This window comes from Ambystoma mexicanum, chromosome 1q (genome assembly GCF_040938575.1).
Source record: "Ambystoma mexicanum isolate Mex_15411 chromosome 1q, UKY_AmexF1_1, whole genome shotgun sequence".
Taxonomy (NCBI): Eukaryota; Metazoa; Chordata; class Amphibia; order Caudata; family Ambystomatidae; genus Ambystoma; species Ambystoma mexicanum.
Window position 1 is genome coordinate 227336146 of NC_090922.1, and position 24502 is coordinate 227360647.

The following is a 24502-nucleotide window of genomic DNA, read 5'->3' on the forward strand; positions in this document are numbered from 1 at the left end:
GGACTATGGGCCTCATTACGAGGTGGGAGGTAAGGGATTACCGGCACCGGTAAGGGCACCGGTGCGGGTAATCCCTTACCTCCCTACTATGAGTTCCCTTTGCAGGTCCTTCCTTAACGCCTGGTTTTTGAAGGCGTTGAGGACGGGATCCGCAAAGGGACTCTAGAGCTAATAACGGTACCGCAATTTGCAGTACCGTTATTAGCGCCTTCCCCATTCCCATTGAGCCCCATAGGGGCTCAATGGGAATGGGGAATGGCCCTGGTGAATGGGGAATTACCGGTCCCTCCGACCTCGGAATGGAACGGTAATTGCTCCATTCACCAGGGCGAAGTCGGAAGCTAATAACTCCATGGCTGCCTCCAACCTCGTAATGAGGCCCTATGTGCCCTTTCCCACCCAAGTATTCTGGGCCCCTTACCCCTTAGCCTTAACCTACGCCCTAAAGACTAGATTGGTCCCTATTTCCTACATTGACGAAAGCCATTTAAGTCTTTTGTTTTTATTTTTGTGTTTTCCTTTTCCCTTTAACTATTGGCTTATTGTTGAAATTCACCCCTGCCTCCTAAATATATCCAGCTTTCTAGTTTGGCTATGAGTGTATATTCAGCCTGTATTTTTACTGTATGTTTACCTCCTAGGGGTGGATGAGTAATGTTAACCCCTTAAGTGCTAAGGGCGTTTATGTTCTTCCGGAATTCCATAGGGAATCATGGTAGCCTCTGCCCACTCCTGCACTCAAGTTAATATCTGTAACTGAAGGGCTTATTGTAATTTTATTGTTTATAAGCTTTCACTGCTGATCGTCTTCTTTGGGAAGTATAGATTTCACTTCTCCCATGCTCCCAAATCAAAAGGTGACCAGATACTCTGTCAACTTTTATTGTTACTATGTGATTATTGCGACGGCCGAAAATGCCGACTTTTTTTAACCCCTTTACACAACATATTTATGCGGGGGGAGACCCCCGCAAATCCCCCATATTAATATTAGATTCTATACCCCCCCCACATATATATATGGTGTAAGGGGAGGTCCAATAAAAAAAAATCTGCATTTTCGGACGTCATAATTGTGAGGGCGACATTTTAGTACGATTCCTTTTTATTTGCTTAACCTTTATGGCTGAATCAAGTCTTAGTCGAGTTGTGGTACAGGTGTTGGTCATAATGTATAGGCTTGTGGGTCTCCGCATTGTAGTACTTTGCAAGAGAATAGATTTCCTTCAGAATAGCTTTTTCAAAATACAGCTTCAATATTGTGTTACCTGTACATTACTGCTTTGTGTAGTCTTTTTACGTTATAATAATAATAATGATAGTAGTAATATTTATTGATAATAATTATTTGGTGATTCCTCCAGCTTCTAAGCACTGTAATAATCAATGTCACTATTATTACCCATTGGTGGTACTGAATTTATTGACATTGGGAAGGGTCAAGTTAGTAGTCTTGACTGGGATACCTTTGCTTTAAAAAAATGTGACTCTATTTCGCCATTTGAATCAGCAACAGTGGAGTGGCAGATATTGCTGCTGTTTGACCCCCACATCCAAATACTGATGGTATCTGAATGAGTAAATGTGGTTCTTGGTTACAAATACTTTAATGCTAGGGTGAGTGTTGTGAAAAAAATGAAATTACCACCAAGCCTAGTCCATTATATACTTAATGATTTAAGCAAATAACCTTGTTTTTATCACAGACATCTTTTATTATGTTCCCAAAATGGTATTTTATTGTATGCAAAGGATTCAGGAACCCCCATTGCTTCTATATGTTCCCGTCCCCTTTGTCAAATGGATATGTTGAAAGCGTACACAGGAGTGTACCAGATTGTCCATCTGGTAAACGATATGCTTCTATCAGTAAATAATCGACATGGTTATTCTAGGTTTTGATAATGTATTTTGCTCTGCAGTACATGTCTACAATTCTTATTGTCGTTGTAATTTATACTGGAAGTGATCATTAGAAAAGAACATTAAAACAAAACATGAATTTGTTATTATGGTATTACTTATAATAGGATTAGTTATTTTGGATTTGTTAAAATCACATGTAACCTTCATGCACACCAGCTGAGAAAATAGGTCTAATTATTAATACAACTAACAGCAAAGCATTCTTTGCAAGATGTTTGTATTTTGCTTCTAAATTGTTAACATTCAGTCATTTATTAGTGGTTTCTGTTTTCAGTGTGTATTCATTTTACATTAGGGTGGTGTTTTTAGTGCTTACATGTGATTTTTAATTAACCCCATTTTAATTAATCCCATTATAACTAATACCTTAGTAACGAATTCCAAAATAACAAATTCATTTTTTGTTGTTTTTGGGGGGGTTCCCCTCTAAAGCCCCCCATCTTTTTTTGTTGCTAATACTTCCACCAACCCCAAACCCACTATCCCAACTCCCAACCCCTTTTTTAGTTTTTTAGTTTTTTTCCAAATTGGTTATTTTGAAATTCGTTATTTTCGGTTTGTTGCAATGTGATTATTTATTTTGTTATTCGTGATAATCACTGCATACCTCCATGATAATCCAATGTGACGACGCTCAGTGTACGCTGATGTGCTGTGCTATTAAATGTTTAAATGTATGCATGCTTGTCTAAGCTTTACAAGGAGAGCCTTTGAGGTGTAGAGGATTTGACACCTGACTTTGAAAAATGGCAGCTGCTTCAAGAACTGGGTTCAAATCTCTTGACCGCTTGACCAGTCCTACATTGCTATATGGTTACCTGCATTTCAAAATCCCCCATTTACATAGAATCATTATTGACAATGGGCTGAAAGGCAGAGTAAAAAGAGAATGAGAAGAGCATTTGTCATTTAAAGGGACAACCTTTCAAAGGCAGACATTTTCACCTATCAGATTATACATCATCATGTTGCTAGTTCCCATACAAGCACTAGTTGTTTCCTTTTCTTGGACAATCATCACATGAAAACTGATTGGGAAGGGGGATTACTGTAAAAGGAAACAGCTGCTTGTTTTACAGGGGAAGAGAAGGCAATGAAAAATGCTCAATTATAATTAAAAAACGGAGGGCCATAAGGAGAGTAGAGGAAGGTCATCCCTGCGTTAAAGCTAAGAAAGCGAAGAGAAAAAGGGGCAGGAAAGCACAGAGAAAAATAGACAGAGGACAGAGGCACAGAAGGAGATAGAGATGGGGTTTCTCTCCAAGACGAAATAGTAAGGAAGAAGAACTTTAAAAAGGAAAACTCAAATTCATAAACAAATTGCCATAGAAAAGTCCAAATAGGTTGTTCATCATAAATTTGACACATAATATTAAATATAATTATCATAGGCTATTAGTTAAGTTGAATACAAATAGGTGTGTAATCATAGGAACCTGTGTCCAGTAATGCATCCCTTTAAACTACATTCTTGTTCGCTGACCGAAGTTGGCTTGAAAAAAACACCAAACCGTTGTAAAGAAAAACTCAAATAGCATATTTTTGTGATTGGCCACGTCATGAGATTATTCTGACGGCAAAATCAGGGCCATGGCTCAGGCTTCTTATGGGGAACTCGAGGCAATGATGCAATGTAGACACAAAGTACGGTTCAAACAGTATCTTTATTTAGGCCAGAACAGATAGCATTGGTGGTTCTGATAAACGGCTAACAGGACTAAAAGGAACTGCACAACTAAAGTGGGATTTCTGAATCGGAATGTGTCAGGATGGGTTAAATTAAATGTGGATTCCTTAGTGCTTGCTAGGTTCCACTTGTGACAAAACATAGTTGTCCACAACCTATTCTAATAAGTCTTCTACCCTTAAGGAAAGCCCTTACTACTGGGGTGCACAGCGGGCCATATGCGGCCCGCAGTATTGTGCTTTGCGGCCCCCTTAGGACAGGACTTTCATAATGAAGTGCGGCCCACTTCAAGCAACAGAAAACAAAGCGGGCTGCACATCATTACGAAAGTCTTTGAAGCCTGAGACATTGCTGGCATAGGCGCCCCTAGAAGGGGGTAATTGCCCCCTTAATTGATGGTCTGTCCCTCCCCCCGACCTCCTTCCGGCAAATAACTCTTTGCAGGGGCCTTAAATGTGCTCCTTTGTCCCAGCCACCATTCCCATGTTATTTATTTATTTATTTATTGTGCCTTTTTTTAGGCGCTTATACAACAAGTTAATTGTGGTCCAATGAGCTCACAGGGCAGCAGTGAGAGAGCATGGCACTGAAAACAATTATACACTGGAGGATAAAGACAAACCTACTAGGCCTTCTGAGTATCCAGAATGTGCAAGTGCAAAGAGAGTAGAGGGGAAGAGGAAATGGGGGGTAAGTGCTGGAGTGTCTGTGGTCGTGGGTGAGCAGCAGATGTAAGTGCCCAGTACAGTAAGTGCTAGGGAGAGTTGAGCTGCAATAAGTAGGTAAGTGCAGGCCTACAGTGGCGTAGTCCAATGGGTGCAGAGGCAAGTGCTGTGTGTAGGCAGAGGCTGAGGCGATTGGGTGTGGGAGGCCAGGGCCCCAAGGACACATAAAGGCCCTGGTCACAAATCACAGCGGCTGTGAGATTAGTAGAGGAGGGAAGAAGGGAAGGAGGAGGTGAAAAGGAAAGTCTTAGCTTCCAGAATTTGAGGAGATACGGCTAAAGACGAAGAGGAAGGGGGATGCTGATCCATGAGGGGGAGCCAGCTGAAGAAAGCGATCGACCTTCTGCCCTCTGTTTAGCGAAGAATTTGCACACAGAGAGTTGGTACCAGAGGAACATAGAGGTCTAGAGGGAGAGTATTTAGTAAGAGTAAGTCGCAGATAGCGTGGATCCTGGCCCCAGACAGCCTTGTGGATGATGTAGAGGGATTTGAATTCAATCAGTGCCGTTACCGGGAGCCAATGACAAGTTTTTAGGGCAGAAAAGATGCAGTCCCCGGGCTTGAGGCCAAGGATAATTCATGCTGCCCTATTCTGGATTAGCTAGAGGGGTCGCAGGGTCGAAGAGGGTAGATTCAGGTGAAGGCTATTGCAGTTGTCAAGCATAGAGAGAACCAGGCTCGGGTAACATTACGTTTCTGGGGAAAGGGAGAAAAGGGAGAATTCCTTTGAGAAGGAAGAGTTGAAATTGGGACTTCCTGGCAATGTCCAGAGTATGAGGGAGGAAGGAGAGAGAGGAATAGAAGATGACTCAAAGGTTTCTGGCTTCAGATGACAAAGAAGGGGAGGGCCCATAGGGGATGTTCAGAGTGAGGGGAAGAAAGAAGGAGCAGGGGTCCCAATAGGTAGGATCTTAGTTTTGCTAGCATTGAGGCAGAGATTGTTGGAAGTGCTCCAGCACTGGATGGCAGATAAGCAGTCCAGGATGATGGAAGAAGAGGTTGAGCAGGGAGTTTGAAGGAACGTTGTGTGCCATCTGCATAGCACTAGATGAGGATTGCCAATGGAGCAAGGTACGTGTTAAAGAACCATGGGAGAGGTTAGAGACCTGGGGGACAACAGAGGTGGAGAAAGAGGTAGGGGAGGAGAAGGTGCTCAGAATAACTTTGGATGGACGGTCACTTAGGAAGGAGGTCAGCCAGTCCAGAGCCCGCTCTGAGATGCCCAGGGTATCGTGGGGGCGTATTATGAGGATGTAAAGATAGGAGCGATCAAGTAGAATGAGGACAGCTGGAGAGTTAGAGTCCAGAGATGCGAGCAGCTCTTCACAGGTGTTCAGAAGAGAAGATTCTGTGTCTCTGGAAGCTCAGAATCCAGATTGATGGACGTGGAGACTGCAAACAAGTTCAGTGTGAGAAGTAAGTTGGGGGAAGGCCAGTTTCTCCAGGAGTTTCCCAAGAAAGGGGGTGATAAGGATAGGGCGGTAGTTGACTGGGCAGCTGCGGTCTGCTGAAGGTTTTTTCAGGAGAGGGTGCACAAGGGAGTGCTTAAGGGGGGAGTGCAAAGATCCAGTGGCAAAGGAGTGCTTGCAGAAATTGGTAAGTGCAGGGAAAGAGAGCATATATTGTCCTTAATGGTTCTGGGGGAGCAGGGGGAAACCTGTTTGGAGGAGACCTTCATGGAGCGTACAACTCTGGTGACCTCATCAGGTGTGATATCGGAGAAGGAGGAGAGAGAGGAGGAGGGAGGGTGGGAAGCCATAGGAGGCAAGGGGGTGGAAGAGGGGTCAGGGGAGAGGGAAGCAAGGGTGCTCAGGATGTCCTGAGGTTTAGTAGTGAAGTGAGTGGCCAGTGCATTACAGAGGGCTTGGAAGGGGAGGGGTGAGGAGGAGACTGCGGAAGGGTTGGCTAGTTCCCTGCAGATTTTAAAGAGTTCAGCCTTGTTGTTGGATGCACCAGAGAACCGTGCCTGGATGTCAGCACTTTTCTTGGCATGGATGGAAAGTCTGTATTGTCTTTGGAGCAGGCAACAGGCCGGTTTGTCAGAGGATGAGCCAGAGGTCTGCCGCTTCCATTCCGCAGCTCTGCACTTGCGTTTAAGGAATGCTAGTTCAGAATCATACGAGGTGTTACACTTGGAGGCAGGTTTCAGGCAGATCCTCATTACTGGGGCAAGAATGTCCAGGGTGTTGGTAATGGCTGGATAGAGGTTGCTGAGAGCAGAGTCAGTGATAGAGTTTGGGGTGGGGGAGAGGAGCGGGTGAAGGTGGATGTGATGGCAGCAGCTGAAACTAATTTCATCAGATGGATGAATGAGGTTTGCAGTGCTGAGGGGTTGCGGTCAGACAGCAGACGGGACACAGGTGAGAAGTAAGGAGAGAATGGTGTGACCATATGAGACGGGTGACCAGTGGGGGGAGAGAGAGAGATCAAGTGATGAGGCCGCCCAGAGTGCGTCCTGCCGAGTGGGTTGGAACATAAGGTAGGATGGAAGAGAGTGGATGCTGTGATAGAGGAGTCCAGATGGATCGTGAAATCACCCATGAGGAGGAGTTTAGAGGTGGTTGGGAGGAGCCGAAGTCAGCCCATTCAGAGAGGAACAGAGTGGTAGAGCCAGGGGGCCTGTATATAGTGGCAATGGTCAGAGAGGAGGTGGAAGAGATGAGCAACTTGCAGACCAGGCTTTCAAAGGAAGAGTAAGGCTGGGCGGGTATGAGGGAGGAAGGGACCGTTACATTTGTTCGTCCTGCTCCTCCCGATACTGGTGCTCATCTAACTCCCTCACACACCATCTCAGGCATTCCAGGCACTCGGCACTCGGCATAAATAATACGCAAGCCAGAGGTCTGGGTGTAAAAGCTCTGTAATGCTAACACACACATGCAAGGCTCTGGAGGGCTGCATCGACTCTGCCCCCTCCTAGGCCTGGCTCATCATTAAGTACAAATTGCAAGAACAGAGAGAGAGAGACATATTTTGTAAAATCGGATTGTCTTTGTAAGGCAGGCTCTTATCGACCCTGGGACTTCAGCCAGCAGCTTCAGCTTCAGTGCCATGTACTTCTCAAAGAGGGGGGCTATGAATGCCCAGCTCTGAGGCCTAGATCGCATTCCAAAGCTCAGCTGGTTGTGCTCTTGTTGCGCTCTGCGACATCTGCTTTTATGGCTGTTAGATGTTTAGGCCAGTCTTTATGCCAACACATTAGGCCAGTCTTCCTGCTTCAGATGTGATGTATCTCAAACCAAAAGAAAGTGTAGAATCACAATTGTACCAGGTAACATGTGCCCACTTTTTTTCATCTCTTATTATTTTATCTATGAATCGCTAACTAAAACCCTTGCACTACTACATAAGCATATTGCAATAAAACTTATTACTCAATAAAGAAGCAAGAAAATAAAAAACATTATCAAACTAAGACAGCTTATTTACGTCTTTACTCATTTAAAGCCACTCACTGTACTGTATTACACCCTCCTGTTAGCATCAGCCAGAATCTGGGGTGCATCTAAAACACCAAAAACAGGCATCACTACATGTCCCGCCCTTTCTAGCTCTGAACATCCATGTCTCTCTCACATTCAGCAACACCCCATTCATGTGTCTGTCATGTTTGTTTGTTTGCACTGTCCAAGTCAAAGTAAATCTCTTCCTTACTTTCCAGTATATAGTAACCCTCCAGTACCTCCCAGTCCTTAGGTGCACCTGCGGTCAGTGTCAGCAGCAACTTGTCAGTGCTTGTCATATTTTTCCCAAGTAGCATCTTGCATGGTGAATACCTGGTCGCTTAAAACTCTCTCAGCAGTCCATGGAGAACAAGTGACAGCCACTCTTCCCTCTGTGTGTCTTTCACATCCATCTGTTTGAACTGCTCCTTCTTTGGCACCTCTTTCTGTTTTTTCTTCCAGTGAGCCACACACATGTCCATGTGCTTGTGCCAACCTCCCCTTGCCATGGGCCACCAGGCCATTTCGGTCGGGCACTGAACTGCATTGTCTTGCCCTTTCTCTGCATTGATATGCTGAATCATTGGTTCATTCTCCTCTTTCCAAATGGCCAGTAGGCGCTCACATTTCCTATGATCCTCCTTCTTGCTCTTCTGTAGGATAGTCTCCACCACTTCAGGCTGTGGCCCCTCCATCGCATGACACACCTTATTTTATATCGATGCCCTTAGCTGTGGGTCATTACCAGATGCCACGGGCCACTCTCGCTCAGATGCAGTTATCATCTTTCTTCCCAGAGCCAGCACCACTGATTGCGCTTCACCATGCTTTGCTCTTTCCCCCCCCAAACACTATTAAGTCACGCTGACACTGACCACCAACTTCATATGTGGGGTGTCAATGTATTTCTCTGGTGCACATGCCCTGAAAGCGTCATGTTGTGATTTGACATTCTCTGACAGGTATACGCTTGACACTACACCTTTCACTAGCATCTTGTTCACTACCTCGTCTAAGGTGCACACTCCACAGTCACCCCTCCTCCTAAACTCCAGTTTATTTATTGCCACTTTGTCCGGACAGGCCTCCCCCCATTCTGTCAGGACCCCGTTTGACAAATCAGTCATTGCATCTCTTTTTTCCAAAATGTCCTCCCTCCGATGTCTTGCCCCACTTCCTCCCCTTTCTCGGAAATACATACAGCCACCCTCATAGTGTTGTGTGTCATCCACCCCATCCCCCACAGGCACTGGTGCTGCCACCTCACATTCCTGCCCCTCTGTGTGTCCTCACTGCTCCCCCTCCTTCACTGACACGGCTTTTTTCATTTCTCAGCCATGCGTCATCAGCTGCATTCAGATTGTCTGCCCACCCCTGGGCGGATCCTAACCTTTCCTCCACATTCCCTTCCACCACCCTTTGTAACTGATGTTCCTGGGCAGCCCCCACCTCCATCTTCTTTTGTGCCGACTGGGGGATCACATCCCAATTGTGCAACATGCTCTTCAGCCTCTCCAGAACAGCCCTTGCCCCTCCCACTTATATGACAGATCTCCACCTGCCTCTTGCCTTGTCAGTGGAGCGGCATCTGCCATGTTGCCACTGAAACTGTACTTTGTAATCTGTATTCTTCAATCTCTTTTATTCCACTTTATCTCAATCTTCAGACAGACCTCCCACTCCCACTCTGTGACCTCTACAGCATCGGCCCTACACCCACTCTCCACGCCCCAGTGCTCTGATTGTATTACAGGTGCCTAGGAATGCTCTGCCCTATCTTTGTATTCTTCCTAGAGTCCCTGAAGACTCTAAATTCCACAAACTCCACTATTGAAACATGCAACACGTACAGCGAAAACGTTTTTTTCACTTACCCGTTGTTTTGCTGTAATCTCTATCTCGATGCCGTGCATTTGATGATGTTAAGAGGAGCTCCCGGATTTCGGCACCATATGTTACATTCGTTCGTCCTGCTCCCCCCTGACACTAGTGCTCATCTAGCTCCCTCACACCGTCTCAGGCATTCTAGGCACTCGGCACAAATAATACGCAAGCCAGAATTCTGGGTGTAAAAGCTCTGTAATGTTAACACACACACACCAGGCTCTGGAGGGCTGCATCGACTCTGCCTCCTCCCAGGCCTGGCTCATCATTAAGTACAAATCGCAGGAACAGAGAGAGAGAGAGAGAGAGAGAGAGAGAGAGAGAGAGAGAGAGAGAGAGAGAGAGAGAGAGAGAGAGAGAGAGAGAGACATATTTCGTAACATCAGATTGTCTTTGTAAGGCAGGCTCTTATCGACTTTGGGACTTCAGCCAGCAGCTTCAGCTTCAGCGCCATGTACTTCTCAAACAGGGGTGCTATGAATGCCCAGCTCTGAGGTCTGGATCACATTCCACAGCTCAGCTGGTTGTGCTCTTGTTGCACTCTGTGACATCTGCTTTCATGGCTGTTAGATGTTTAGGCCAGTCTTTATGCCAACTCATTAGGCCAGTCTTTCTGCTTCAGATGTGATGTATCTCAAACCAAAAGAAAGTGTAGAATCAGAATTGTACCAGGTAACAGGGACCCACTCAGGGAAAATCAAGGCAACCCCACCGCCAGCACGGTTAGGGTGAGGCTTGGAAATGATCTTGTAGCCATCAGGGAGAAGGGAGTCAAAAACAGTGACTGGCTGGGAGTGAACCACATCTGAGTAAGAGCGAGGAAGTCCAGGTCCAAGTCTTCAAGAAGGAAGCAGATGTCTGCGTTTTCCAAGGAGGGTTACAGGGCCGTGGTACACCAGGCAGAAGGACAGAAAGAGTGGGCAGGGGAGAAGCATATGTTGGAAGGAAGTTGATGAGGGCCGGCAGGCGCCTGTCAAAGAGGAGGAGGTTGGGTTGAGGACCGTTAACCAAGATAGTGCCAGTCCGGTACACATTAATGATACCCTGTGATGATGAGAAGCCCGCCCAGAGGATTTCCCACTTGGTGCCAACATTATTTTATTTATATATTTCTAAAGTGCAGCAGCCCGCAGGCATCACAGCACTATAAGACGACATATCATAACAAACATAAAGTAACATAAACAATACACAACCAAAGGAGCAGTGGGGCATACAACACAATCGTAGTTCATCCTAGAAAAAAAAACATTCTCCACAAGGGGTGTTATTGCCCAGGATTAGCCCACTACAAGATTTAGGTTAGGCAAACTCCTAGGTAAGTATTTACATTTGCTGTAAAACCTAGGAGGTTGCTGTCCCCTCAACCAACCAGAACACAGTCTCTGTTCTACTGAGCACACCACTCATTACTCTCGAGCATGCGTAGTATTTTCAGATCTGAGAATCTGACCACACCCAGCCCGTCCTTTGATGCAGCCAGGCCAGAACTGTATTCTTCAGCGCATCTCTCGATTCTCTCCCAACTGGATTCTCTATATTGGTGAAAACAAAGTTCCTGCCACCCAAGACAACGTTTTTTAGAGACTTGTCCCTAAGCAATGGCATACGCAGTTTCCTTACATGTAAGGTTTTGGAGATGGATGATAGAGTACCTGCATTCATAGGTCGGCAGGGGACAGGTCAGCCTTGCTTGGACTTCTTTGCATCCACAAAAACTGGAGATTTAGGGCTTAGCAACTGTTTACCTACTTCTAGGGAAGAAATGAGAGGCCCACCATTTGCGTGGGGGCCGATGACAGGGCTTAGATCTTTTGACATTGGCTGTATGGTTTGTGAGGCCCTATCCATTTTCCCCAGTGGAGGAACAAACTAACATTAATCAGTTGATTTACACGCTGCTGAGGCATAGGAGGGATTAAAGGATCCATTTGGCATGTTCTATCTATCTTGATCATATAATAGTTCCCTACACAGTTATACAGGTAGTCCATCCATGTGCAGAAATAGTCAAAACTGTTACACAGGTTTAATACTTTAATTATGTTGTCTTTTACCACACCCATTGTTCCGGAGCAGTCTGCTTCTGTAAATTATCTTCCGAAGTGGGCTGTGATAATACTACGGGCAGAACTTGAGATTTGGGATTAGAATCAGTCCTTATTGCGTCAGGCAAAGATGTTATCGATGAGGAGGGCAAATAGGTACGTGTTGCATTTATTGGTACACAGATAATAACTTGAGATTTAGGATTAGACTCAGTCCTCATTACCTCAGACAGAGATACTATAGGTGAAGAAAGCATATAAGAACTCGTATTTACTGGAAGGTCTACACAATTCGTAACCTCCACTGTAGATATTAAAAATTGCCTCATTGTTTCCACTATACAAGGCAGAAACATCACCAACATCAGAGGACAAATCTGCCCTCTCCATACGCAACCTTTGCTTCCTCTGTGAGCTCAGTGCCTAGACTTCTGCGAAGTGGCCCCTTATGGGGCCTGAGGATTAGTCCTAGGGGTAACCACTATAATTTCAGCTGGTTGTACCTGGTTAACACATGTAGAGATGGCAGTGAGAGTAGTTGTTGGAATTACATTTCTCAGAGCTGGCCTAGGGGGATTCAGAGGGCATTGATCTTTTACCAGGCATACCGCATATGTTTTCAATATACTTTTAATTACCTTTTTCCTTCCCCCACGCATCCTGAGTAAAGAATCAGTGGGGGCTGGGTCACCAGTACAGAAAAGCAACCACAAGGAAAGAAAACAGCACAGAAATGTCCTGCAAACGAAGCACTTGATAAGCGCTTCAGACACTATGTGTCAAAGTGCCCTGAGCTATTTAGACCAATGAAGCTGCAAAAACAGATGCTCAAGAAGGCAAATGATCAAAAAGGACTCACAGTAGCCAGGCGGCATGAGAGGCTCAATGCCTTCCTTCTCAACTCCCTGCTCACCACTCGCTGCACACAGCAGCTAGAGGAAAGTACCTAGGGACGTCTTTGGAGCATCAAGCTGCACCACTAGTGGCGGCCCCCGACGCACTCCCACTCTTTTCCACTCTGAATGAAAGTAAAAGATATTAATGAGAGAGGATGTGAAAGGTGAGAGAGATGAGATGAGATGAGCAGTCCATAGATCTGGGGAAGGTACAGAGAACAGAATATCAGTGAAGACGTGCCTGAAGTTGCACTGACATAGGTGTCTGTGATGGGTAGGCCAGGGTTGGTGGTCAGGATGCCTTTTTGTGCTGTTTCCTTCCAGACTTCGTGAGAGAGGGAGGGTAGGTGATAGTGTAGCAGTTAGAGAAGATAGGAGAGATGGTGAGTGCCATCAAGGTGGCCGAGGATAGATGAGGATAGAGGAGTGGTTGCACTGAACAGTCCTAGCCCTAACTCACCAGGTGGCCTACTAGTTACAAGAGGGTGTCATGCTGTTTGCAAAGAGATTCCCTTGGAGTCTGAGAAACCGATGGCAACTCCGCCATTGATCGTTCCATAGTCTTCCCCCATTTCCTGTTGCTACGCTCTAGTCTTTTTCCGACCTCTTCCTGGTTTTGCTCTTAACCACGCCTCTTTGTTTTGCCCGGCGTTTTGCAACTGAAGCTTTCACGCTCTGTTCCGTTAGCGCTCTCTCTCCAGTTCCTTGCCTGCTTCCTGACCGGTGTTTTTGCCGGTTATCGTCCCTTCCTGCCCTCCTTTGTTGCCTTGCTCCTCCCCGGTACTCTGCCCTCCTTTTCCTTATTTGCTATCTTTCCCCCGCACTTACCTGTTTTTTTCCTTTCCTTTTTTCCCTTCCAACTAGCCAACCCGCGGTCTCTATTATCCCTCGAATCCGGATCGAGATTCAACAGCTTGTCTGGGTTACCTGGCTCCTCATCAGGATCGAGATTCAAGAGAGGTTTTTTTTAGCTAACGCTTTTTTCCTCTCCTACGGCTCCTGCGGGAAGGGGGCCCCTTGCTTCCCTGGTTTACTAGTGGGAACAGGGTGGCTTCTAACCGCGGAAGACCATATCTCTTCTCTAAAAAGAAATCAACAAGAAAAAAGGGGCGAAGACGCGAGGAGTCTACTGAAGAATCAGGTGAGGAGGAGTGGGTTCTGCATAACGACGATTTTGGTTCCGACGAATCAAGAGATCGGCCTGACATTCATGATAGAGGGGCATAGAATGCAATCCAGCAGTGGGGTGCAAGATATTAAAAGCACACACACTCAAATTTGAAAATCAAACAAAGAGCACAAAATGCAATGCAGCAGTCGGGTGCAAGATATTAAAAGTACACCCACCCAAATTCAAAAAAATCAAACAAGGGGTACAGAATGCAATGCAGCAGTCGGGTGCAAGATGTTAAAAGCACACCCACCCAAATTTGAACATCAAACAAAGGGCACAAAATGAATGCAGAATGGGTGGAATAGGTAAGACAAAGAAGGCGGAGTGAAATAGGCACAGTTGGTTTCTGGTTCAGTGTCTGGTAGAGGAGGAGGAAGTGGAAAATTCAGCCATCACTCACTTGATCTTCTGAAGAGAGGGTGGAAGGGCAAGGGCTATGGTTCATGCAGGTGCCGGCTACATCGGGAGGCTGCTTCATAGTTCCTGGGAGGAGGAGAAAAGAGGAAGCCCTCGCTGGCCCAGACAGGCCCAGACGAGAGCCTTAGAAGTGGGACCTTAGGCTGGGGGTCGGGCATTCTCCTGCTGGCTTCCCAATTGGCAGGATAAGGGAGGACACCTGCCAATCAGGGCAGCATCAGGCTGTGTTCATTCTTCTAGCCTGAAAGGGACACCACAGGAAGCAATAAGCCATGAATATCACTGGGGGCTATCACTGATAAAAGCATGCTAGCTACATGGTGGGCACACTTTCGTTTTCTAAATGTGCAGCTTACACTTGTTAAGAAAAAAAACAAAAGACATTTCAAAATAAAAACATGCTTCTTGAACTTACATTCATTAGTTTCTTTGAAATGTGTTTATTTGTGTGTTATTTTTGTGTCCCTTCCTTTGTGTTTTTTCACAGGATATATTCATAAAGCTGATATATTCTTGTCAAACTGCGTAATCACGAATAAAGGCTTCTATTGCATTGACAGCAGTTATCAGGAAATTAAACTGTGGATTCATGGGTGCCAACTTTTCATAAATTCATCCCATTCCCCACCCAGCTACCCCACACAAACAATCCGGCCCCCTGCAGACAGCTTGTAATGTACAATCGGACCTCCGGCAAAACTAGTTGCGCAGCCCTGATACAAAGTAATGTCCAAACAATACGGTTAACCGGAAAGTCCCAATGGTTTTTAGCCTTCTAACTATCCTATGCCAACATCATAAAAGCTCCAAGCCAAAGCAAAACCTTCATAAATCTACCGCTCAAACTCCCTCCCTGTTTTAATAAACAGGCTTGTTCCTTGGTTCTTTCTGCTTTGACAAGAGACCCCTACCGGGCATTGGTTTATGTAGACTTCCCAACTGGTCATTGCAGGACTCCTAAAAGGCCTCTCTCTCTGTCTCTCTTAGGCTTTCAGTTTTTAAGATTTGTAAAATGCCTCTCCCTTAGGCCTTGGGTTTCAGAGTTCCCAACACGTCTCTTCCTAGACATTGGGTTTCAGCCTTCACAAAAGGTCTCTTCCAGGCCTTCGATTTTTGGATGTAAAATAATTCTTCCTTAGTGTAAGGTATGAGTGCCCTATGTGGTGAATTGTGTCATGCAAGAGCAGGTAAGTAAATCGGTGTATGAATGTTTAATCTGCAACCTGTTGTTATTGACCCGGGGCACACACCCTACCATGTACATGTATGCATTTGAGACTCCGGGTATAGCCTGCCCACTCAACCCCAGGCTTTGGATTGAGAATAAGAAGGGAGCTAGTGAGGGAATGTTGTCTTGGAACTGGTTACCTTTGGCAAGAACATTGTTATCATGACCATAAAGGTGAATCTGGATACCGAATAGTCCCCAATAACTTGAAGAAACGACCACACACATTCATTGAATTGATAACCCCCATGATCGGGGTGAACTTTATATATTTTAAATAGTCTTAAATACAAATATTTATATTTCATAAATATACAGTAACCTCGATGGGAAATAAATAATACATATACTGCACACAGTGTTTGAACACTGGATCTGGGCCCTTTTTTTAATGGACCAGCTAGCTAGACCCCCTTGCAGCCTGATAGACCAGTTGTCCAAAACGTTGTAAAATTAAATCACTGACCACCTAGGGAAAAAATCCTGTAATGAACTGTAAACATACCCACATGCTTTTACTCACAGAGGATTCGCATTTTAAGCTCAGAGGTATCCGTCATAATACCTAAATGAAAGCTAGTAGAGATTAAGGGCCAAATCTGACCTACGATAGTCACTAACAGACTGACCCTTATAGCCTTAGATATCAGGAAAATGCTTCATCCAAATTATCCTCATAGTAGTACCTTGGATCCCCCTTTCCCCTACGTCAACCCATTCATGCTTTATTGCCTGGGTTTTGAGACTTTTTTTTAGTATTCTGAACATAGAACTCTGAGCACTGAGTAGAACCATGGTTCGGCAGTTAATGCCTCACAGCATATGTTGGAATGGAATGACGACCACTTCCCGATTAAAGTGAACACTTCACCTTCCTGTGAAGGCCGTTATGAAACCACAACCTAGGTCGCTGCAGCCTACCACAACACCACCAACTGTCAAAACAACTCACTGCCACTAATCACAATACAGGCTCCCAAACGACATTAGGCTCTAAACCGGAGCTATCCAGCTAAATGGATGTAGTGAAATGAACCCCCCACCTAGGTGGTCGTCCTGCTAAAGGACGAGGAGTTCTAAAACCCTACATTGGCTGAGTTGAATAAACTTCTTAAAGTGTGCTTAGTGAGCTCCGCCGGTCATCCTGAAATGACGGGGTAAGTTGAAACCCCAGTAAATTACATTTCTGAAGTAATACAAATTTCAAGGAGAGACATAAAAAATGTCAAGGCCTGGCGGAGAAGTCATATGTGGAGTGTATTATTTTCTTTAGAATATGCCCTGTTCTGCACTAATCCAATGAAGTACTGCACTCATGCACCCATCTAGGAACTGGGTGGGCAATTCTTTTTTTTTCTCTGTAACTTGCGCCAGAATGTTTTAACCAAACCGTAGTGGCAAGCACCTGCCTGAAACCTCCCACCAAAAAACCCCACATGTGACTGCAGTTTACATATATATGAAATGCAATCGCCTTGACCACTTTGTTAACAGTGCCCGTGCGTATGAATATTGCGCAGCAAATGGTGGGGTCTGAAGGGGTGATAAAGCAAGGTGCCTGGCCCTTCAGACAGAGCCAACCAACCTCCCAAGACCCTCAAAGCCTGCTTCCGTATGTGCATGAAGACATTTCTTTCCTTTGTGTTTTGATTTTTCCCTTCAACAAGTATCTCCTATTAAACTACGTAGTCACCCAGGACACTACAAACCTATAAAATGGAAGTTAATTAAAGGCGTCTTTACAGGTAATGACGTCCTCGCAAAGATGAAACCCCCTTGACTAACACGCAGAGGGCTAACGTTAACTAACCTCTAGCACTGTGCAATTTTTTAGAATTGCTGCAAGTTTAATGCCACCAAAGGTATTATTAACTCCTGTAACCTTTAGTCGGGACTCAATCCCTCAACCCAGAGTGAGAGGCAAACTGGAAACTGACTATAAAAATGAGCCTAAAAGCTCAGGTCTCTCTGGCAGTTCCCTCCTTTTATACCATGAGGGCTCGGGCAAACCTGATGGGAAATGCCACTTCCTTCCTAGAAAAAGATAAAACAACAAGACTGGCATCTTGCTTACCTTCACTTGGGGAGTGACAGGAATACCAGGGCATACCGCTATCTCCACTATCTTCTGCTCATGTTCACCACGCCACGGGCAAGCGGGTCAGGCACTCCCCTACAGGGCTTTAAGTGGGGTAAGAAATCGAGGGGGGGCCCTCATTTGGGGGCGTGGCTTGTGGGAGGGGCGTGGCCTAAAAAGTACGCAAACCGTAGGGTATACACACAAATATATATAAATGTTATATTTTTGTGTGTGTACCTTACTATGGTGTGTGTACTGTGCAAGCCATCTTTTCTAAACATAGAAATATGTAACAAATATGTAACATATTTCTATGTTTAGAAAAGATGGCTTGCACAGTACACACACCATAGTAAGGTACGCACACAAATATATAACATTTATATATATTTGTGTGCATACCCTACGGTTTGCCTAGTTTTCAGGCCATCTTTTTTAAACATTTCGGGTTTATAAAAGATGGCTTTGAAAGTACACAATTCAAGCCATCTTTTATAAAGCTTTGACTAAGGACAAAATTGTCCGTCGGCAAAGCTTTATAAAAGATGGCTTGAAATGTGTACTTTCAAAGCCATCTTTTATAAACCTCGAAATATGTCGAGGAATCCCCAGGTTCGCCGAGGGTTAAAGACGCCTCGGCGACCTGGGGAAACAAAGGGACAGTAACTGCCTCTGGTGACCTCTCGCGCGAGGGGTCACCAGATGCAGTTACTATGACTGACAGAAGTGGCAGCCAGTCACAGCGTCGCTGTGGTTGGCTGCCACTTTTGTCAGATCGCCTGACTTCATGGCAGGCGCATGCATCTCCCGTCGCGGCTGCGGCCGCGACGGGATAATGCATCCTGCCGATGTTGCGGGCGGTGGGACGGGGCCCCGGCAGGGCCCCGGCTCAGCCCCACTTTTTGGAGACTGCCGGGGCCCGGCCCCGGCAGGCCCCGGCCCACTTTAAGCACTGCTCCCCTACCAAAAACCCAAAGAGAGGCTGTCGGGAAAATACATGATTGAAAGTCCATATGGGTGTTGCCACACCGCCACGTTCCACTCTACGGCGTCCCTGTTGAGAAGCATGGTGCCAAAAGGCAGGCTCTGGCCTCCCCGCACAACCTCTCAGCTTGTCATATCCGCCTCCCGTCCAGCATGCAGGGTGACGTGAGGCACAATAAAGGGCCTACCCTGCCAAAAGGCAGGCAGTTCAGGGCACGATCCCAAACTGGTGTGACGTGTGTTATGTAGTTCCCGCGCTGCTCTCCAGAAACACCGTAATTTGGCCCCCCATTACTCTCTCTCTCTTCGCCGGCAGAACTGGCAGGAGAGATACAACACTGGCAACAAGCTCACAGAATGAAGCAGGCACACAAGAATTAGCAATTTTCCTACTTCACACGATCATAAGGATCACATTTTTTGGAAAACATGGTGGGGAGACCCTCCCCCACATGTGGAAAACATGAAAACAATGGCTGCTACCAACCATGCCATATGAACAGTATCAAAAGGCACAGGCACTGATGAAACCACTGGCCAACACCCAGACTCCAGGAATCACAGGTGAGGAGGAGCCCATTGCTGCTCAACACTCAAGGGTGCACACAGCATTAGGACAACATGGAAACTGGTCTCCCCAGGCCCAGGTCCAGCACACCGGCAAGGATAGCTACATCACTGGCACCACCAGTGCCGTCTCCTTGACATCAAGGAGGTGCTACGGCTGTACTGGGAACTTTTGACCCCTACACGGATCGATCATTAGTGGGGCCCTGCTGGATGCTGTGAATTCAAAAGTTTCAGATTGTGATGGTCTGCAAGGAAATAACAACACCCAGAAAAAAGAGATTGCACCTCCTGCTCAACATGGGCGATGACGTGCTGTGCATTTTCAACTCTTTGGCCATATACGACTGTGCAGACATATAACAAATGGCTAAGGACGCCCTCACATCACATTTCATGCTGCATTAAATCCAGACTATGAAACCTTCAACTTCTGCACCACAGTTCAAATGGAGGACGAGACACTGGACGCCTACCACACAAGGTTCAGAAAACTAGCACTATCATGTGATTTCGACAACATCAAAAAGGAAATAAGGCATCAAATCATTAATGGCACATACTCGGAGAAACTGTGCAGAATGGTGTTTGGCGAAAAAGGCATAACCCTAGCCAGAATTCTCGAATATGGATGCCAAAGGGAGCTGTCTCACGCGAGGGCAACACAAATGGCCATCACTCTACAGAAACTTCAACTTGCGTTGACAACAGCAGTGATAGTACAAATCATTGACCGTCAAGCACTGAAGGCTGATTGCAATGAAACAAACAATTCACAGCGGTGGCAACCGAGAATCCTTGGGCCCACACTGAGCAGATGATGCGGTGGAGCACGTCACAGAAGGAGAAACTGCCCAGCGCAAGGAACCACGTGTGGAGCATGCGGCCGAAAGGACCACTATGCATGCATGTGCAGATCCTCAGGGCACCCTCAACGCCCACAACCGCAACAGGCTACATCTTTCTCCAAGAAAATGAAACAAGCGGATATGTGCAGTGTAGCAGCCAAAGACAAATCATCAACAGATGAATCCGGGGATGACCCTGGAGAAACATTAACTAATGTGGGGACTGGGAGAATGAGGAGGAGGAGCAAAATCCACCGGATCTCGGCACTGGACCACGGAAACACTGAGCCGAAAAAGAAATGCAGAAGACCCAAATGCTTCATAAACATACAGGGTCAAGAGACACGCATGACAATAGACACAGGAGCATCTGTAAATGTGATGCCAACCACAGTGTTCCGGGCACTGCGTCCTCAACCAGAACTCAAGTCAACCGAAACACTTCTGTTCGCTTATGGCAGCATGATGCCACTCCCGGCAGAGGAACGTTTCAGAACAGAACTAAGCAGAGGTGAGACTGACATCAAATCAAAGATGTACATTGTCAATGCTGGAATCGAGTGCCTACTTAGCGGAGATGCAGTTGAAGACCTGGGACTAATCCGTTTAATTTGCGCTGTCACAGATTCCACTGATGTCACTGACCTACTAGCCAAACACCCTGGCATCCTTAAAGGTATTGGATGCCTAAAAGGCAAACTCATAAAATTACACATTGACCCCATAGTACAGCCCCAGGCAGTACACCATAGGAGAACTCCATTTCACATGAGAGACCTGTTGGTGAAGGAGCTAAAAGAACTTGAAAAGGCTGGCATCATCGAACAAGTGATGGGACCAACGCCCTGGGTATCGCCTATGGTGGTCACGAAAAAGCAGAAAAAAACAGGGAAGGTAAGGATTTGCATAGACATGCGCCTACCTAGTGCAGCGACTAAAAGGGAGCGACACATCAGCCCCACATTAGATGAGATATTCACAGACCTCACAGGGTTGAAAATGTTTTTCAAAGATTCACCTCGACACTGGCTACCACCAATTGAAACTGCACCAAGACTCGAGGTAGATTACAACCTTCTCCACCCACCTGGGTCTGCAGCGGTACAAGAGACTAAGCTTTGGCAATTTTATCAGCAGCAGAGGTGTTTCAACAAGCTATTCAGGAAGTTATCCAAGGGATCCCAGGAGTGCTGACTGGAGACTGCAGGCCTCACCATCCACCGGGCAAATGTGCATTCCTGAAAGAAGAGATAACATTCTTTGGGTATGTCTTCAACACTGATGGGGTATTGGCTGACCCACAAAAGGAAGCAGACATAAAGGAGGCTTCCTCCTCTGACAACACCCACCGAAGTACGCAATTTCTTGCAGATGGAAACATACTGCGGCAGATTCATTCCCAACCTGGCAACCATTTCAGAACCACTCAGGGAGCTCACAAGGTCAAAGATCAAATGGGACTGGAGCCATGAATGCCAAGAAGTGTTTGAACAAATCAAGACATCTCTTTCTTCGGACATAACGATGGCCTATTATGACCCAACCCTGATGATAGAACTGTATATTGCTGTGAGCCCTGTTGGCCTCGGGCGATCCTTGTCCAACAGTCATGGACAGGGGAATCCAAGCCCATTGCATACAACACCGAGCCCTCACACCTATCGAACAGCGGCATTCGCACATCGAGAAGGAGGCCATAGCAGTACTCAGGGGGTGTCAACACTTCCATATCTACCTCCATGGATGAAAGTTCAGGGCATACACGGACCACAAACCACTCATCTCGATCTTCACAGGGTTCATCAGGACACCCTCTGGCTAGAATTGGGAAGTGGCCGCTCCTCCTAAAGCAGAATGAGTTTGAACTGGCCTGCAAGGCAGGTACGGGCAACCCAGCAGATTTCCTGTCCAGGCACCTGAGGGCAGCGATGCTGGGTAAGTGAGCGAGGAAGAGGAGACAGAAGAGCACATATGTCAAATCATACACACCATGAAGCCCAGGTCGGTCGGTATCAATGATATTGTGGAGGCCACCCAAAACGACCCGTGTTGCAACATAGTGAAAAACACAATCATATCAGGAGATTGAAATCATTCCTCTGCCATGTACACAACCACACACCAGCGGTTAGAGACTTCCTCAGCGGTATGTTCCCAGTATGACACAAACTGTTTGTCACCTGCGAAGGGCTAATTCTGAGCTGAACCCATAGTCATCCCCAGCAGCTTGCAGGACAGAATTGTGGCTCTTGCACACGAAGTCCACTAGGGAATACTCGAGACAAAAGCCAGAATAAGACACAGAGTGTAGTTCTCGCACATTGACAACAAGGTGGAGGAGATCATCACATCCTGTCATCCCTGCCGAATCATGGGGGCACCTCCAAACTCTGAGCCAATTCAGTTGGCAGAGCGCAGATCTTCGAGGTGGAACACCATCAGAATCAATTTCTGCATGAAGGGACATACCTGCTGGTGGATATTGATGACCACTTGCGGTACCCAGAAGTGGAGATCATATAGACAGTGGTGGACACCGTAATACCAGCGTTCGAGAAGATGTTTGCAACAAACGGATTGCGAAGACGCATCAGGAGCGACAATGGACCGGCATTCCAGGGGACCGAACTAATAAAATACATGGATTATCTACACATCAGACATCATCACATCACGTCCAGGTGGCCACAAGCAAACATCGATGTGGAAAGATTCTTGAGGAACATCAACAAAGTGTTGTGCATATCCAGGTCCCAAAACAGCCCCTGGAAAGTGGATCTGTAATTTAATTAATTTAATTTAATTTAATTTCCTTACTTTATGCTGACATATATCATACTACATCCTTTGCCAAGACCCCACATCATATTTGAGGGTTTACACTAGCCCCTCATGCCACAGGCTTGGATCCTATATTATCTTGATCTGTGAATCGCTAGTGGAAAGCCTAAGGCGTTATAGAGCTCCATTCCCCTAAGGATTTGAAAGGTGTTCTTGCATACCCCTGTTCAGCCTTTCAATTGAAGGCTTCCATGGATTAGCTCTTTCCCCACTCTCCTTCCATCCTCTACTGCCCTCAACCAGGCAGCTGACTTCTTCTGTACAGTGGTTCCAGGGCTCTCCCCATCCAATGTGTCTAGCAAGAATGGCTCCCTGCTTTCTTCCAATAAGAAGTTCTTTACTAGATAGTAGTTCCAGGACTCTCCCCTTCAACCAAGGGAGAAGGTGAAGGCAAGTCTGCTCTTCCAGGATCCTCTCATTTGAACACTTCCACGCTCAGCATCCTCACCTTGTATGAAGGGAGCACCCGTAGGAATGGCTGCTTCCTCTGGGTTCAAGACATCATCTGAACTGATCCAACTTCTTTTATACCAATGGGCCTCTGCTGTAGTTTCTAATATGGTCCCTGATTGGTTATTCCCTGGTTCGTAATGTTTTTCCCCCTGGGATTGGTTATAGTCTTTGGCACGCTTAAATACATTTTTCTTAGGAAGATTGCATTATTGGTAAAGGGCTTTGTGAATTCTACTAGTTGCAGCACTAAGTTTGGAGGTTTTAGAGGATTGCACGGTGTGCAGCACCATCTTGCAAATCATCTGATCAGTGGTAGCAATTCCAACGGATTCCACGTAGTACTGTGGTGGATACCTCAATGGACATCACTGTTGCTTTTAAAAGCATGCGGTCAGACTTCTCTGTATTAGGTCAGCATTCTCCCTCATCTTTCCACTGCTTCTGGTGATTCCCCATTTACAAGAGTTTGTGAGTATCCCCCAGGGAGCGTAATCATGTGTCTACCTCAATATTGGTTGCAGTAACATTTTGATGTCATATCTTGAAAAATGTACAGCTGTGTGTGTTCTAGTGCAATTGCCAATAGATGTTATTGATGTATGCTCTGACTTGTTGATGGTTCCACCTTTGACCGATGGCTCACTTGGCAGAGAAAGGGAGCTACCACTTTGTGTTGGGTGTAGCAGGCCTGTGGGATCCTGCCTTGACCAACCTCAAGGAGGAATGTTGTGTAGCGGCCTGTCCAGCCCTAACCCTAGCAGCCCGTAACCTCCGCAGGTTATCAAGGGGAATTTGAAGAAATCATTACACTCCTGTGAGAACCACCTGAGTCCAGATCTCCACTCCTGTAAGGGGCCTCTTAGTGGTAGTCTGGGAATGCCAGGTGGGTGATTCTGGGTGATGTCGGGGCTCGTGAATGACAGGACAGCTGGAAGTGAATTGGGTTCTATGAGATATTTCCTTTAAAGCCCAAACACAAAAAAGACTGATTTTTCTTTGGCCGTTTTTGTGTTGGCTTTAAAATACGGAAATAGCACATACTGTCCCCCTCCTTCCCCACCCTGTCCCTCTGATTCACTTGTTAATCAGGGGGGGGATTAACTCCCCCGAAACCATAATTTTATCATCCCACCACTTCCTTCCATGCAAAACACATGCATACTCCATATGTTTACCTTAGATTTCTTAGAATACCATTTGCCCAATGAGATTTTACAGAATATATTTCACTGGAAAAATGTAGGTGAAATGTTATATGTGAAATGCATGATAGGTTGGGTTAGGGTATAAGTTAGGTGAGG

The 24502-nt window shown here is 46.0% G+C and overlaps 1 protein-coding gene across 1 annotated transcript in view; it reads left to right on the forward strand.

Annotated features, from left to right (window-relative positions):
* Positions 1–24502, forward strand: part of LOC138554586 (vomeronasal type-2 receptor 1-like) — a 230367-nt gene that overhangs the window by 62791 nt on the left and 143074 nt on the right. The window contains exon 3 of the mRNA XM_069642596.1: positions 20031–20801. Within this exon, the coding sequence (XP_069498697.1) occupies positions 20031–20801 (771 nt within the window). The remainder of the gene's footprint in view (positions 1–20030; positions 20802–24502) is intronic.